The sequence below is a fragment of the Sus scrofa genome, chromosome 1 (genome assembly GCF_000003025.6).
Source record: "Sus scrofa isolate TJ Tabasco breed Duroc chromosome 1, Sscrofa11.1, whole genome shotgun sequence".
Lineage (NCBI taxonomy): Eukaryota > Metazoa > Chordata > Mammalia > Artiodactyla > Suidae > Sus > Sus scrofa.
In genome coordinates this window covers 86,430,753-86,448,337 of record NC_010443.5, presented here as the reverse complement: position 1 = coordinate 86,448,337, position 17,585 = coordinate 86,430,753, and the positions used below count along the sequence as shown (strand labels likewise).

Sequence of the window (17,585 nt, the reverse complement as noted above, 5' to 3'; positions counted from 1 at the left end):
GTTCTCTTTTCATGTTGTTTATGGTTTCCTTCGCTGTGCAAAAGCTTTTAAGTTGAATTAGGTTCTGTGTGTTTATTTTTGTTTTTATTTCCATTCCTCTAGGAGACTGATCCATGAAGATACTGCTGTGATTGATGTCAAAGAGTGTTCTGCCTGTCTTTTACTCCAGTTAATATTTAGGTCTTTAATCCTTTCAAATTTATTTTTGTGTGTGGTGTTAGAGAATGTCCTCATTTCATTCTTTTCCCATGTAGCTGTCCAGTTTTCTCAGCACCACTTATTAAAGAAACTGTCTTTTCTCCATTGTATATTCTTGCCTCCTTTGTGGTTTATTAATTGATCATAGGTGCGTGGGTCTCACAGAAGTTTTACATGTCATGAAATGTTATTATTATTTTGATTTTTTTTCAACCATTTAAAAAGATAAAGACCAGAGTTCCCATTGTGGCTCAGCGGTAATGAACCCAACTAGTATCTAAGAGGATGCGGGTTCAGTCCCTGGCCTTGCTCAGTGGGTTAAGGATCTGGTGTTGCTGTGAGCTGTGGTGTAGGTGCAGATGCAGCTGAGATCCTGCGTTGCTGTGGCTGTAGTATAGGCTGTCAGCTGCAGCTCTGATTCAACCCCCAGCCTGGGAACTTCCATATGTCGCAGATATGGCCCTGAAAAAAGGAAAAGAAAAAAAAGATGAGATCTGTTTTTGGCTGTGGGCCGTACAGAAATAGTTAGCAGGCTCGAATTGGCCTGTGGGCCTCCCTGTGATCTAGCTGGAGAGGTTTAACAGTGTCTGTTCCCTTTAATTGCTTTGAATGATATGTCGTGGTGTATGTTTGAATGATAAGGTAAAAGGCAACTTGCATGAGTTCTTAGATATCTTCCTGTGTTAGGTCCAATAACTTTATTGTTGCTTTACAAGGAAAAGAATAAAAATTCCTCTGTTTATCTGGTGACAAATAGTCATTTCACTTACATGAAATTTATGACTTCCAGCTTTTATTTCTCAGCTCTGCTGTGCAGTAATAGCTTTTATTTTCAATCCATCATACTACAATATTGCTGAAGGCATTTTATGGAGCAATTAAGAGTTTTACCAAGTAGCACTGCGTTTAGAGGCAAACTGTAGAAAATTTGACAAAGAGTGCCTTAACTAGGACTTTATTTGTTTAATACAGAGAGGTTTAGCATGGGCTACACAAGACTAGTACCGAAGCTTAAAGTGTCATTCTCCTGTCATTCTGCTCTATCACCCTTAGCCTATGGTGTTTGTTTTCACATTTGCCAAATGGTTTCTGCACCTTCAGGCACCATGTGCATACTTTTTCTGGGAGAAGGGGGAAGAAAAACCAGGTGCAAAATGGACTTGGTCTTTTCATTCATGAAGTGGAGCCTTCCCAGCGAGCAGCCACTGTCTGTCTCATTGGCCAGCACTGTGTTTTGGGATCACCCCTATAGCTGCAGAGGAGTTTGAGACAACGGGTTTTTGTAGCTGAGTACATTGCTTTCTTTTTTCTTTTTCTTTTTTTTAAAGTTTTACTGAAGTATAGGTGACTTAAAACACTGTGATCATTTCTGCTATACAGTAGAGTGATTCAGTTCTACGAAGACACATCCATTCGTCTTCAGATTTTTTTCCCTGCACGGATTATCGCAGCGCATTGGATAGAGTTTCCTGTGCTATACAGCAGGTCCCTGTTCATTGCTTTCTGAAACAAAACTAGGCTTCTGTTACCAAAAAGAAAGGGAGATTGGCTGCTGGGTAAATAACTGTCATTATCTGTTATGGCTTCTTCTTCTTCTTCTTCTTCTTGTCTTTTTTAGGGCCACATCTGAGGCATATAGAGATTTGCAGGCTAGGGGTCCAATCAGAGCTACACCGGCCACAGCAATGCAGGATCTGAGCCGTGTCTGCAACCTCTACTACAACTCGCGGCAATTCGGATCCTTAACCCACTGAGCAAGGCCAGGGATCAAACCTGCATTCTCATGGATGCTAGTTGGGCTTGTTAACCGCTGAGCCGCAAAAGGAACTCCTGCTATGGCTTCTAAGTGTGTTTGAAGGAAAAAAAACCCTGCCAAAAAACTTGTTCAACATACTGTCCCCTCCCAACAAGGGCACATTGACGTGGGTGAAGGCAGCACCTTTGGCCCACAATTTCCTCCTCTTTCACCTGCTCCCCAAATTTCTTTGGTGTTCATTGTAAGATACATTTTGTTCAGGATGGTTGAGACGGAGGAGAAAACAGCTCTTTGTGTCAGGGAAGTGACGGTTTATGTTATTGTTATCTGAACTCTGGGTTTATGCCAGCCTGTGAAGTGCCCTTGACGCCTCCCATTGCCACAGGGGAGGCTTTCCATTACCTGGGGCCCTGCTTCTCCCAAGTCCTGCCAGTTTCTGCCCTCTTCACCTGGTAGACCTCAGGGGGAAAGAAAAAAAAGAAAAAAACAACTGGTGGCATGACTCATCTTCCTTCCTGATGATGCTAAGGTCACAAACAACCACTTGGAGCTTCCTTCCCTGGGTTAATTTCTTCTCTTTGTTTATTTGGGTGATTGCTCTAGCACTGTTTTTTTCCTTTTAATCATTTGGCTTTCCTTCTTCTTCTTCTTTTTTTTTTTTTTTTTTTTCTTGCTTTTTAGGGCCCCACCTGCAGCATCTGGAAGTTCCCAGGCTAGGGGTTGAATTGGAGCTACAGCTGCTGGCCAACTCCAGAGCCACAGCAACGCCAGATCCGGGCCGCATCTGTGACCTACACCACAGTTCATGGCAAAACCGGATCCTTAACCCACTGAGCAAGGCCAGGGATCGAACCTGCAACCTCATGGTTCCTAGTCAGATTCGTTAACCACTGAGTCACGACGGGAACTCCAGAAGCTGTATGTGTCTTGATTTATCCTCATACTGAGTATGGGTGAGCTTTTATGTATGCACATTTGGGGGTAATGATGAAGGTTGTACATCTGTACATTATATAAGGAAAACCAAGGTTTGACCATGAACGTTTTCTTGTTGATCACACCATGCACAATTGAAATGTGCTGGCTTTGTAGCGCTCCAAATAGAGGCATTAAATCCAGACCCTTTCCCCTGTTTAAATTTTGGCAGTGGTTGTGTGGGTAGTAGGACTGTGGGTAACTTCTTGTTGGTTTATTTTACACAGGGCAGTGGGGAACCATTAAAGAAGGATTTCAGGACCATGATTGTCTTGACAAGAACGCACACTAGGATTTTGATCAAAATAGGTGAACACTTATAAACTCTATCTGGTTGGGTTGTAAGGGAAAATTAAGTAGGATGGATGATGCTTTTTTGCATGCTCACTTTCCAAAAGAATATGACTATATTCTGCAGTCGGATGAATGAGGGGAAAAAGTCACCTTTTTCAGCCATGAGAAACGGCCTAACTCAAGAAATTGGGATACTGTCATTTTCAACTTGGATTTACAACCATACAGTAATTCTGTCATTTTATAATATCATTGAGCATACAGTGTTCTCTTTTGCCAGCTTTTTATTTCTGTCCATACTAACTATGCCATCTTGCTAGTCACTCACCGACTTGAACCCAGTGCTCAGAGCCTCTGTGCTCAGGATGAGTAACATGTCCACCCCAGAGACATGGATCACTGAGGCTTTTGGGGAGCTGGATGAAGGCAAATCAGTATGTGAAAGTTTGTTCTTCAGCGTTTTATTTTCTGAGACGAAAAGTCTTTCTAGCTGCCCGGCCACCCCAAAAGGATTCTTTTCTTTGGCCATCATCACATTTACTTCACCACTTAAGTTTTTGTCTATTTCTTTTGCTTTTTTAGAGCTGCACTTGAGGCATATGGAGGTTCCCAGGCTAAGGGCCCAATCGTAACTACAGCTGCCGGCCTACACCACAGACACAGCAACATCAGATTCAAGCCGTGTCTGTGACCTACACCACAGCTCACAGCAATGCCAGATCCTTAACCCACTGAGGGAGGCCAGGGATCGAACCCACATCCTCATGGCTATTAGTCGGGTTCGTTTCTGTGGTGCCACATGACGGGAGCTCCTTAAGTTTGTTTTTTATGCGAGTTCCCAGAATCCTTTAGAAAAAGCTCGCTTGCTTTCTCTCGTTTTACATGCTGTGTTTACAATATTGATTATTGTCGCTCTCAACTCGGTTGGTTAATACAGGACCTTAAATTAACAGGATTGGTGACATTTTGAAAACCTGCAGACATGTTTGCAGCTCTTCAAGAGCACACCTGACCCCTAGTGACTGAAAAAGGAAACATGAAAGATCAGAGGCACAGAAGGGTTAAGAAATAGAGTTCAAAGTAAGACGATGCTTGTTGTTTACTCCCACCTTACCAGTGGAGAACATTTTTCTCTTGTGAAACTGATGAAAGGATGCTTTCATGACAGTGGCGACGGCTGTGGAATATCTGAGAGAGGCTGCTGAGGGGAATAAAAATGTGGCCGCTCCCAGGAATCAGTGAAGTGTTGACATCTCAGAGGGGCTACACCTGGTCTTCAAACGGTTCGGGGCAGAGGGGGGCTTTCATGACTGTAAATGTCGACTCCTGGGGGTTAAGAGTGGGGAGGGGTATGGACCCTAAGAACTAAGTGAATTTTCACTTCAGACCTGGCCTGCCCCTCCCCAGACAGTCTGAGTTGTGCCCCAGAATTCTGTGAAGAAATCAGAGTGGCAAAATTTGCTCAGATGTTTGCTGAGTAACCAAGGAGGAGCGGGCAGTGCATGGCCTCAGCAAAAATCACCTTTTTTTTTTTTTGGATCAGTGACCTCCATCCATGAGAAATCTGATCCTATTCCAATTGGAAATACTTCCATGTGGTTTCAGAGGAGCATTTCTCCTTATTTGTAGGTCTTCTCTCTGCAGATAAAGAAGAAGCAGCAGGATGTGGTGAGATTTCTGGAAGCCAACAAGATAGAGTTTGAGGAAGTCGACATCACAATGTCAGAAGAACAGAGGCAGTGGATGTACAAAAACATCCCTCCGGAAAAGAAGCCTGCTCAGGGCAACCCTCTGCCCCCACAGATATTTAATGGTGACCGATACTGCGGAGTAAGTAGCTCCTTTGTTACCAAGTTATTCCTTTGCCTGATTCAACACACAGCGTCACCTAGAGTGCAGTCGGGTGTTTTCAATGCAGACTGTGACCTCTGCACCAAGTAACTAATATCAAAGGGTAGAGTGGAGGGCGTGTCTGAGTCCAAGGTCACAAACCCTGTGAATGTGAGTACAGGTGGGCCTGTCTTTCTCTTTGCTTTGGCAAAGGGGGTGGGAAGGGAAGCTCAGTACCTGCATGTTAACTGGGATCAAGATTTTAACGATATATTTTGATTAATACATTTTGGGGGGCAGAGTAGAAAGGGTCAGTATTTTTTTTTTTTTTTTTTTTTTTTTTTTTGCCGCACCCTTGGCATATGGAAATTCCTGGACCACAGCTGCAACCTACACCACATCTGCAGCAATGCCAGATCCTTTAACCCTCTGCACAGGGCCAGTGATGAAACCCATGCCTCAACAGTCACCCAAGCTGCTGTGGTCAGGCTCTTAACCCACTGCACCACAGCAGGAACTCCAGGGGTCATTATTCTTAAATCTTTATGTCCCTCTAGTGTAAAAAACTACTGATAGCTGATTATAGATGAGTTTCATTTTTTTTGTGATCACGAGCCAGAGGGTCAGTGTGAAGAACTAAAATACTTTAGGTGCCTTCCTGGTATGTGTAGCATTGAGAAGATGAAGGCAGTTCTGTGTGTTATCTCTTTTCCTTCTCACTCCTTAGGTTAAGGGGAAAAAATAGAGAAACATCTCTTTAATGAATAGTTAGGATTTGCTTTTTTATATTAAATTTTTATTGAAATATAGTTGATTTACAATGTTTTATCTTCAAGTGTACAGCAAAGTGTGTGTGTGTATTATCCATTTCCCTTTTGTCCTACTAAGAGATTCTTTAACTTACCCCTGAATTCTTTCATTGCATTTTTTTATGTCATTCCTCTCCCCTCCTTTCTCCTTTCTGATTTTTTAAAAAATAATGTTGTACTTTTGAGATGAATGCAAGATCATAACTCAGTGGAGTTATTAAATACGATTTCTTTGAAGTTTTCTTCTCTTACCTGTATTGTCTCTGTTTCCACTTATTACCTGTTTTTCACTTTATTTTGGTCCTTTCTCTCAAGTGTGGTGGACTTTCCTCAGATGTCTGGTGATCCTCCTCTTTTGTTTATTTAAGAAGTGAGGCACTAAAAAGCTGATTAGAAGTTGTGTGTGTGCCTATGTGCCGTTAGGCTTGTTTCTCACCAGGCTTTTCTGTAGGATGACTGGGTAGCCTATTAGCATTCTCATTGCAAATACTCATAATAGTATTTGCAGGTCTTTTTTCAGATAATGGTTTCATTTTTCCAGAGAATGGCCTTCTGTTTTCTTGCTTTGGGAATATCAGCCTGGCTCCTAGAGTTCTGGATCCGTAGAGGGAGAGAGCTAGAAGGTCCCACTCTAGGCCATGCACATTTTGACTTCGTATCCCTGTTTTCACCCCCACTCTATTCAGTGCTGGTGTTTATAAGCTTGTGTTGCTTCCCAGAAGCCATGTCTGTTAATAGTCTGTCTCCTCTGGGAAGAGTGAGGCACCCTGGCACTCAAACTGCTGCCCCTATAGACTTTCAGACAGTCTCCCTGTCTCCTGCCCTTGCCCATTCAACCCATCTTCGCATGAGCAGATGTTCCCAATCCCTGATTTTGGGGGGGCCCTGCAGCTTGTTTCTTGATGACGCTGACTGCATAGATTTGACCATCCTCTACCCTCAGCTTTCCTCTCCATTTTTCTATCCACCTCCTGCATATATGGTTCAGGGCTATCAATATCTCCTAGGTTCATTTTAAAAAATGGAGTTTTTTCTGTCTTTTTCTTTATTGGCCACCACAAGGCATATGGAGTTCCCAAGCTAGGGATCAGATCCAAGCTGAAGTTGCAACCTAAGCCGCAGCAGCGGCAACACCAGACCCTTAACCCACTGTGCCGGGCCAGGGTTCAAACCTCCATCTCATTGCTCCTAAGATGCCAAACTCCCTTTTTTTTTTCTTTAATATATAATTCTTATTGTTTTATGGATCTCTCAAGAGGAAGGGGTTTGAAACATCTTTGCTCTATCTCCATAAATGAGAATTCTTCAGAGCTCTTTGAGGAGAGGAATGTATTTGATGAATAAAAGAATGTAATGTGAAGTTACTGCCTTCTCTTTAATTTCACCTCTTTATGACGCTCAATCTCTGTGTATCTTTGTCCTACAGAGTATATGGAAATTTTTTCAGATGGACTGTCTGAGAGCTATCTGCAGGCTTACATATTGATTAAAGTGGCAGATAACTGGCATCTTCCCTGCTGGCGCAGTGTCAGTCCCGTGCTGGGGGTGACGGCAGAGCTAGTGTCTGCATTCTGTCTTCATAGTCTTTTCTGGCAGGAGTTGTGAAGACAGTGTCTGCTCTTATCAAGGTCATATAAATTTGACTTTGACAAAAGCAAAAGCAATTAGAGGGCAACTAACCATGGCCTCCTTCATCCCACCTACTGCTGTGTGCCTTGCTTTACCTGGTGATGGTTTATGAGTGGTCTTATCTGCTTGGATAACCGGTAGAAACCTGCCATACTGCAAGTGACAGGATGCAGTTAGGCATGAAGATTCTCCTGTTTCCTGAAACTGGCTGGAAACTTATTACTTTATTTTAAACTGGATGACCTAGGTATGTGAGACTTACACAGCTGCTAAGCCACTTACTAACCAGTGTGGATAATTGACTTCTCCCCCAAAGCATTTGAATTTCTTGCTTATTGGGAGGAATTTCCCCACCAGTTGGAAGTTCCCTGGCAGTCCAGTGAGTTCTTCCCACCTCAGATTTGAACATTCAGGAACAATGCAGAAACATAGTGTGAGTGTGCCAGGGTGATGGGCCAGCCATAGCCTGCTAACTAGACATCATAAGGCTGGTGTTGTCCAAGTGGGGCTGATCCTGAGATGTGTTCTTGGCTTCCCAGATACAGAAATTCCTCCTGTTTTCTCAACTGGTCCTCTAGCCTTCATGTTAATTCTGAAAGCTCCCCCCAGTACCTTCATACATTTTCCACCCCTTTAAGTTGTCCATTTCAGTCATTTGTCGGCAAGAACCCTTAATGGTGCAAACTGGTTGTTCTTGCTGTTTCCCTGGAATGTCCTACCATGAGCAAGTCTTCTCCGGAAATGGGGTCCTAAAGGTGAACAGCCCAATGCCTTGGCTTATCTCATGGGTTTTTGAGTCTGATTTGGATTTTAGAAAGCTCAGATCCTCATGTTCAAGGTTTCATCCCTGTTCTTTCTGTGGAACTGGCATGTGTGGAAGGCACCAGAAATGAAAACGCATACATCTACACAAGAGGAAAATATTTACTCCCATTTCTTTTATCCTTCCCCATTCAAAAAAAAAAGATTTGGATCTCTTTCTTTTTATTTTTTAATTAAAACTTTTTTCTTGTGGTAAAAATATGTATCATACAATTTACTATCTTAATTGCTTTTGAGTGTACAGTTGAGAGATGTTAATGTATGTTCACATTACTGTGAAACAGGCCCCCAAAACTCTTTCATCCTGTAGAACTGAAACTCTGTATTCATTAAACAACTCTGACTTAGCCTCTCCCCCAGCCCCTGATAACCTTCATTCTCTACCTTCTATGTCTGTGAATTTACCTACTTGAGATGCCTCATAGAAGGAAGTCATACAGTATTTGTCCTTTGTGACTAACTTACTTCTCTTAGCATCATGTTCTCAAGTTTCATCCATGTTGTATGTTGGTCCATTAAGGCTGTAGTAACAAAACACCAAGACTAGGTAGCTTACAAATAGCTATTCCTCAGGGTTCTGGAGGCTGGGAGTTCAAGATCAGGCTTATACTAGGGCTGGGTTCTGGTGAGGCCATCTTCCGGGTTGCAGGTGGCCCACTTCCTTTAGTGTCCTCACAGGGTGGAAAGCGTAGGGGAGCTTTCTCAGATCGCTTTCCTAAGAGGCATTAATCTTGCCCATCAGGGTTCTGCTGTCATAACCTAGTCCCCTCCCCTTTGGGCATCAGCACTTCAGTGAATGAATTTTGGGGGATACAAACATTCAGCCTATATAGCATTGAAGCATGTGACAAGACTTTCTTTGTATGTATATATCATATTTTGGTTTTCCACTCATCCATTAATGGGCACTGGTTGCTTCTGTCTCTTGGCTTTTATGACTAGTGCACCTATGAATATGGTTTTACAAATATCTCTTCAAGATCCCATTTTTAATTATTTGGGATATATACATAAAAGTTGGATGGCTGCATCATATAGTGGTTCTATTTTTAATTTTTTTTTTTTTGGCCACACCTGCGGCATGCAAAAGCTCCTGGGGCAGAGATCGAACCCATGCTACAGTAGTGACAATGCTGGATCCTTAACCTGCTGCACCACCAGGGAACTCCTATTTTTAATTTTCTGAGGTGCTGCCATACTGTTTTCCATAGTGGTTGTGCCATTTTACTTCCTCCATAGTGCACAAGAGTTTCCACATCCTTACTAACACTTGTTATTTTCTGTTTTTTTTGGTTTTGAGAGTAGCCATACTAATGAATATGAGGTGAAAATGGGTAGGGTGGTTTTGACTTGTATTTCTTTGATGATTACTGATGTTGAGCACTCTTGTTTGTATATTTGTTGCTTGCTGTCCATTTGTACATTATGTTTGGAAAAATGTCTATTCAAGTCCTTTGCCCAGGTTTTTTTTTTTTTTTTTTTGCCATTTCTTGGGCCGCTCCTGCGGCATATGGAGGTTCCCAGGCTAGGGGTCGAATCGGAGCTGTACCCACTGGCCTACGCCAGAGCCACAGCAACACGGGATCCGAGCCGCATCTGCAACCTACACCATACCACAGCTCATGGCAACGCTGGATTGTTAACCCACTGAGCAAGGGCAGGGATCGAACCTCATGGTTCTTAGTCGGATTCGTTAACCACTGTGCCACGACGGGAACTCCCAAGTCCTTTGCCCAGTTTTTAATTAGGTTACTTGATTTTTTTGTTGTTGAGTTGTAAGAGTTCTTTCTATATTCTGAATATTTACCTCATATCAGGTAAGAATTTGCTAGTATTTTTCCCCGAATCTTAGGTTGTCTTTCTCTTGATTGCATCTTTCGATAAACAAAAGTTTTTAAGTTTGAGGTAGTCCTATATGTCTGTTTTTGTTCTTATTGCCTGTGCTTTTGGAGTCACATCAGCCAATAGTGTCATGAAACTTTTCCCCTATGTTTTCTTCCGGGAATTTTAAAGTTTTAGGTTTTTGTTGAGGTCTTTAGCTCATTTTTAGTTAATTTCTGTATATGATAAGTTGAGTTCAACCTCATTCTTTAGCATGTGGAGATCTAGTTTTCCTAGCACCATTTGTTGACTAGACTGTACATTCCCATTCAGTGGTCTTGGCTCCTTTGTTCAAGATCATTAAACAATGTTCATGAGGGTTTATTTATTTATTTTTTTGGACTCAATTCTGTTACATTTGTCTATACGTCTGTCTTCATGCTGGTACCACATTATTTTGATTACTCTAAATTTGTGATATGTTTTAAAATTAGGAAGTATGATTTCTTTTAACTTGTCCTTCTTCAAACTTGTTTTGGCTGTATGAGGTCCCTTGAGATTATATATGAATTTTAGAATTTTTTTTCTATTTCTGCAAAATATACCATTAAGATTTTGATAGGGAATATGTTGGATCTTTAGGTTGCTTTGACTAGCACTGATGTGTTAACAATATTAAGTCTTCTTGTCTATGAACGTGGGATGTCATTTCATTTTTTGTGTCTCTGTTCATTTCTTTCAACAATTTGGTAGTTTTAGTGTTCAAGTCATTTACCTCCTTGTTTAGGCTTATTCCTAAATTTTGGAGGGAGGAGTTGGTACTATTGTAAATAGAATTATTTTCCTAATTGTCTTTTCCTCTTTTCCATTGTTCATTATTAGTGTATAGAGACACAGATGATTTATATATGTGTATGTATTTGTCCTGCAACTTTACTGAATTAATTTATTAATTCTTTCATTGTAACAAAAACTGGTAGTTAGAAATGGGAAAGCAGGAGTTCCCGTCATGGCTCAGAAGGTTAAGAACCAGACTAGTATCCGTGAGGATGTAGATTTGATCTCTGGCCTCTCTCAGTGGGTTAAGGACCTGGTGTTGCCGTGAACTGTGGTGTAGGTCGCAGACGTGGCTTGGATCCTGAGTGGCTGTGGCTATGGTACTGTGGTGTAGGCTGGCAGCCATAACTCTGGTTCAACCCCTAGCCTGGGGGCCTCCTTATGCTGCAGGTGGAGCCTGGAAGTAGATGAGAGCCATGCTAATCTTCAGGAGGCACAGAAAGACTAAATGACCAGCAGTGGTTTTTTGTGGAGTCTCCTCTCCTTTTCTTTCTGAAGTATGAAAGGAAACAGGGAGATGTGTTAGCATTTTCTAACCATCGTTCGAGGTGAAGAAGCACACCACAAGAATACCTAAATGTATGTAGTTATGTTGTTCCCAAGTACAGTGTTTAAGGCTTTTGAGAAGACTACCTTAGGATAATATATTTTCATTGTGTTTGGGGATCTTTTTTGAAGCTAAACAACCCCCTTAATTATTAGTTTTATAAATCTCTGCCTCATATAATTTTATTTTAAAAAGATTACACACACACACATACAGGCACATACACATGCACAAAGGCACACATGCAGACAGTCATCTCTTATCATCTGCAGAGGACTGGTCCCAGGATTCTCCAAGGATACCAAAATCCACAAAAGATCATACTCCACATACTGTTTTGTTTTTGTTTTGTTTTCTTTATTATTTATTTATTTTTTTTTTGATGCACCCAATGCAGCTTCCTGGTCCAGAGATTGAACCCAAGCCACAGCAGTGACCTGAGCTGCTGCAGTGACAACACCAGATCCTTGATGCACTGTGCTGCAAGGGAAGTGCTGTGTATACTTTGTCCAGCACTGCTTTGTTCTCCAACAAAACTGGCTTCCATGTCATTGTAAACAAAATTTTTAGAGGTTGCATATTATTTCCTTGGGTGGATTATTATAATTAACTTAATTATTCCCCCACTGTGGGCTCTTTAGTTTGTTCCCAGCCACTTAAAACAATAGTTTGTAACTGGCAAGGTGAATAGTGAATGTCATTTTATTCTGAAAAGTGCATTCTCATTTTAGGCTATTTCACTCTTCTTCCTTTTTTTAAAGCCTCTATCAAACAACAAAATATTTGGGGATATATTGTTATCGAGATATGAAAGGTTATTTTCAATGGCCCCAGAATCTGGGTTCAAGCTTCGGAAAGAGCTACTTAGGGAAATAAAAACTAGTAAATGTTAAAACAAAGTGATTACTATATGTGTTGCTGGTAAAACCAGAATTGAGTTTCTCAGGGCCTCAGGGTACCTGAAGTCATAGAGTAGAGACTGCATGTCTACCTGAGCAGTCATTGGACTTGAAGATTTTGAGCACCTTGCAAAGTGTACAAAACAAACGCAGATATGTATTTGGGGCAGTATACCCAGTTTCCATGAACTTTTAGGTTAAACAAGGCTTCAAGGAAATTTACATTTACCTCAAAATATGTCTTCTAATGGATAAAGAAGATACAGTGTATCTGGTATGTGTGTGTGTATATATATATATATATATGCACGTATGTATACACACACACACACAGACAGAAATATTACTCAGCCTTAAAAAAGAATGAAGTAGGAGTTCCTGTCATGGCTCAGTGGTTAACGAATCTGACTAGGAACCCTGAAGTTGTGGGTTCGGTCCCCGGCCTTGCTCAGTGGGTTCAGGATCCAGTGTTGCCGTGAGCTGTGGCATAGGTCACAGATGTGGCTCAGATCCTGCGTTGCTGTGCGTCTGGCGTAGGCCGACGGCTATAGCTCCAATTTGACCCCTAGCCTGGGAACCTCCATATGCCATGGGGGCAGCCCTAGAAAAGGCAAAAAAAAAAGAAGAAGTAATGCCATTTGCAGCAACATGGATGGATCTAGAGGTATCATACTAAATGAAGTAAGTTAAAAAAAGACAGATACCACGTGATAACACTTATATGTGGGATATAAAAATAATATTATACAAAGGAACTTATTTATAAAACAAATAGACTCACAGACATAGAAAACAAATTTACAGTATGAAAGGAGAAAGCGGAGAGATAAATGAGGGGCTTGGGATTAATAGATATACACTCCAGTATATAAAATAGATAACCAACAAGGGTCTACTATAGAAACTTATACTCAATGTCTTTTAATAACCTATAATGGAAAAAAATCTGAAAAAGCATAGGTGTGTACACACACAAATATATGTATGTATTACTGAAACTAGCGCAACACTGTAAATTAACTACTTCAGTTTTTAAAAATGGTTAAAATTAAAAAATAAATAAAAATCAATAAAAGTATCTTCTAATTCTCTGGATCAGGGGTTGGGCCACCTGGTAAATACTTTACACTTTGGGCTGCATAGTTCTCTGCTCCATATTCTTTTTCATTTGATTTTTGTTGGGTTTTTATTTTGCTTTCTAACCTTTGGAAATGTCGTGCTTCTTTAGTTCATGGGCCCCTCCATGATCCATTTCCCCCTGCTTCCTCGGTTCTGTAGTGGGTTTCATTGGTGAAACATAGGATTAGCTCCCCCACCCCCAGCTCCTTGAAATTTGAGCATATCCCCTGGCCAAGTGGAGGAAAATGGAGTGATGACAGAAATTAGACTTTTGTTGGAGCCCAGCTGCCTGCCATAATTATGTTAATAGAACTTTGTCTACAGTCAGTAAGAAAAATAAAAAGGAAAGTGAAAGTTCAAAATTTGCCTCACCCGCAGAACTTTGTCTCTAAAGTATGGACGTTCTTTATGTAGATTTAACGCAAAGTCCTGAAAGCCACCCCACACCCATTTTCCTCATCTTAATACTTGCTTGGTTGCCAAATCCTGTATTTTTTCCCTCCTGTCCTATTTCTCTTTCAAAACACAGTTTCAAAGGGGCCTTGATATTGACTTTGCCTAATTAACCAGGACTCTGGTTATTTCTCCCCCTCCCCCATGCCTAGCTAACCTGTGTGTCAATAACTCCTATTATGACCTTTATAGTTCATAGCATTTTATTTATTTATTTTTTTTAGCCTTGCTCCTGGCTTGTGGAAGTTCCCAGGACAGGGATCAAACCCTTGCCACAGTAGCGACCTGAGCTGTTGCAGTGACAATGCTGGATCCATAACCTGCTGTGCTCCAAGAGAACTCCCTAGAATTTTTTTTTTCCTGTGTCTGTGCCTTCAACCAGTCTCTTGAGTTCCTTGTGCTCATTCTCAGCAGATCCCATGGCCTATTTATCATAGTACCTGGTACCTATCGGAAGGCTAGGAGCATAGACCATACTTAACAAAAATTGCTTAGAAACGTGTGAATAGCTCCCCAGAGCTTTTCAACGAAGCAGGTAGCCAACCCATTCTCTTGGCTCCCATCTTGTCAAGGTTCTGAGCATTTATGTTCCTGTTTATTAATGAAACTTGAAGCTGGGTCGCTCAAAAGCAGGCTTATTGGATTTTGCCAATTTTACAGTGAAATCTATTTGGAGGTTCCCAACTGAGTGAAGCCAGGGATTGAACCCATGTCCTCATGGATACTAGTTGGGTTCGTTAACCACTGAGCCACGACGGGAACTGAAATCTATTTGGAAAATCACCTCTCTCAGAAGCTCACCTACCCCACAGGTAGAATTTTCTTAGAAGATTTTTGATCTGAATTTGGATCTAAATTTGAAAATCTGCATTCCAGGCTTTCTGTCTAAAGGATCAGTTCTTGAATCAAGGAGAATCTTCTCTCTCCTTTAGATGTTTTACTGTAATTGAGCTCATATGGCACCCTCAGAGATGCTCTGAGAGGGTGGTGGGGAAAGGTGATGTCAGTTCCTCTTTACTGCTGATGGCTGGGTGCCCAGAAGCAGGGCAGTAGAATTAGATCTTTGCAGTTTTATTTCTTCTGTATAACCCTGGTTTTTATTCTTCTGTCTATAAATGTTTAATCTCCCATTTTCACCTTACTGAGATGTTTGCCTAGATAGTCTATAGTGATGAATCCCTGGAACGTGTGTGTCTTTCCTAAAAACGATGGCTTGTGCTTTGACTATTGAAAACCTTCATCCAGACATTGTCAGCATACCCTGAATGTTTAGCGGTATTATCTTAACTTGCCGTTATCCATAACTATCCAAACTAGCAGTTCTCCTGTTGTTAAAGCTTTCTTCTGTTTTTTGGAGGCTTACACAGTTAGAGTTAATGAAAAGATAACTGTTCAAACACCAAGGTCATGTTTATATCACCCTTAAGATAGTAAAGCTTGTTGACAGGAGGGTCCAAAGTGAAAAGTCAGCTTTCCTCTGCGCTTCTTGGTGGCCTCCCCCAGATTGCCAAGAGGTAACCTCTTTTATGAATTCTGCCTTGTGGTTTTCTTAGTTATCACTACTATTATGTTTCATTTACTAGTAAATATATGCCTTGATTTTATTTGTTTTTATTATTATTCTTTTAAAGATTTTTATTTTTGCTATTACAGGTGATTTATAAGGTTCTGTCAATTTCTGCTCTACAGCAAAGTGACCCAGTCATACATGTATGTGTGTGTATATATATATATATATATATATATATACATTCTTTTTCTCACATCATCTTCCACTATGCTCCATCGCCTAGATGTAGTTCCCTATAAGTTACAAGAATGTAAATTTCTCATAATGCCATTCTGTAGCAACAGATCAACATAGAGATTCTCATACTAAGCGAAGTAAGTCAGAGAGAGAAAGACAAATACCATATGATATCACTTATATGTGGAATCTAAAATATGACACAGGAGTTCTCATTGTCCTCCTAATTGGATTCATTACTGCTGAGGCACGACAAGAACTCCTATGTTGTATTTTAGATTCCACATGTAAGTGATGTCATATGGTATTTGTCTTTCTTTCTCTAATGTAACTTCGCTTAGTATGCTGCAGAATGGCATTATGAGAAATTTACATTCTTACAACTTCTCATTTCTCCATTTTGATTTACACACTCACACACACACAGTATTTGCTGAAGTTTGTAACAGTCACATTATCTTCTGTAACTATAGTAGCTATTATATAATGTGTAAATATATCTCATTTATACTGTTATGTACACATAAATATTCTCTACAGAACTGTTCAGTTGTGTGAGTGGTCATAGAGGAGTGTGTATAATTCTGTTTTACTAAATTTCTGTGGCTTGAAGAATGACATATTTGTAAGATATTGCAAATATAGGTTAACAAATATTTGTAATTAATTTTAGCCTTTTCACTTACCCCTTTGGATATTTCTTTAAAAATTATTCCTGGTTGCTTTTCCTGTGTTTCAAACAATTATTTTTTCCCACCCAGTGTCAGCGAATGTTTGGGTGGATGGATTTGCTTGCTCTGCCATCTTGTACCAATGTGTCAGAAATGTTAAACATAAGTTCCAGGTTTTAAATCTTCAGCTTTGGACTTATTTAGAGTTTTTGGGTTTTGGCCTAAAAATTGCTGAGTGAAGCTGTTCTAGACAGCTACATCTCACATATCCTTCTGGGACTCGGAGCTATCAACTATTTTTTTCCTTCTCTATCAAAATTTCACAAAACAGAATATGGCATTAACAGTCCTTAACCACTGAATCAAGAAATTCTGCTCAGAGGCCACCCTCAGCCTTGAAAGAAATTTCAAGGAGTCTCTGACCATTTGCAGCAGCAGCAGCAGCAGCCGCAGTAGCTCTTACAGTCTGAGCAAGACATTTTTAAAAGAACTTCCTCCTTTGGGTAAACCAAATTTGATTCGGCTCATTTAGAAGTGATTGGTACCACCATTTCCTCGTGGGCCACACGTGTTGTTTTTGTTCCCTGCAGCCTTCTTTTTGGAAAGGCCCTTGGCATGTGGAAATAAGACGGGTCTGTCACTTAATTATCATGGACTTAGCGTGGGAAGTGATACAGCTTTGCAGAGTGGCCGCTTGGGTTTCCCTTGCATTCTCTTAGTGAATGCCGAAAGGGCAAAGAACTTAGGGCCTTTGTCTCAAATGCTTGTCCAGCCCATAATAGTCTAAGCTTGGTAAACGAGGAATGTCCTTAAGTAAGCTCTGTGCGATAATGAGGCTATTGTGAACTCTACCTGTTGTAGATTTTATCATGAGCTAATAACGGCTCTGACCTTGATTTTCACTTAAAAGCAAACAGACGTATAGGTAATGGACGTTTTCCCCCCTTTTCTTTTCAACAACTGTTCAGTTTGCTTTATTCTTAAAATTGCAGCATTTAGATAAATCTTCCATTAGTAAGAGCGCTCGGTTATGCTGATATCTACAGAGTCCAGGATTTTTTTTCTTTTCATAAGTAGTTGGCCCTAGAAACAAGATGAATTCTTCAGCTTTGTTTTACATGTATGAAAAATGTACCAGCTTTTGAAAGTGAACGATTGCTTTATGTGTTTGTACTCTT

General features: G+C 40.7%; 1 protein-coding gene across 3 annotated transcripts in view; it reads left to right on the top strand.

Moving 5' to 3' along the window:
* SH3BGRL2 (SH3 domain binding glutamate rich protein like 2) overlaps nucleotides 1-17,585 on the top strand; it is a 65,525-nt gene that overhangs the window by 33,468 nt on the left and 14,472 nt on the right. Inside the window, exons 2-3 of one of the 3 annotated variants that reach the window (XR_002344061.1) lie at nucleotides 3,157-3,238; nucleotides 4,868-5,053. Coding sequence is in view for 2 of the 3 variants with exons in the window: in XM_021092122.1 (XP_020947781.1) it covers nucleotides 4,853-5,053 (201 nt within the window). In the remaining variant the exon portion in view is untranslated. Of the gene's footprint in view, nucleotides 1-3,156; nucleotides 3,239-4,852; nucleotides 5,054-17,585 lie in introns of all 3 variants that reach the window. The other 2 variants (XM_021092122.1, XM_021092127.1) reach the window with 2 other exon arrangements.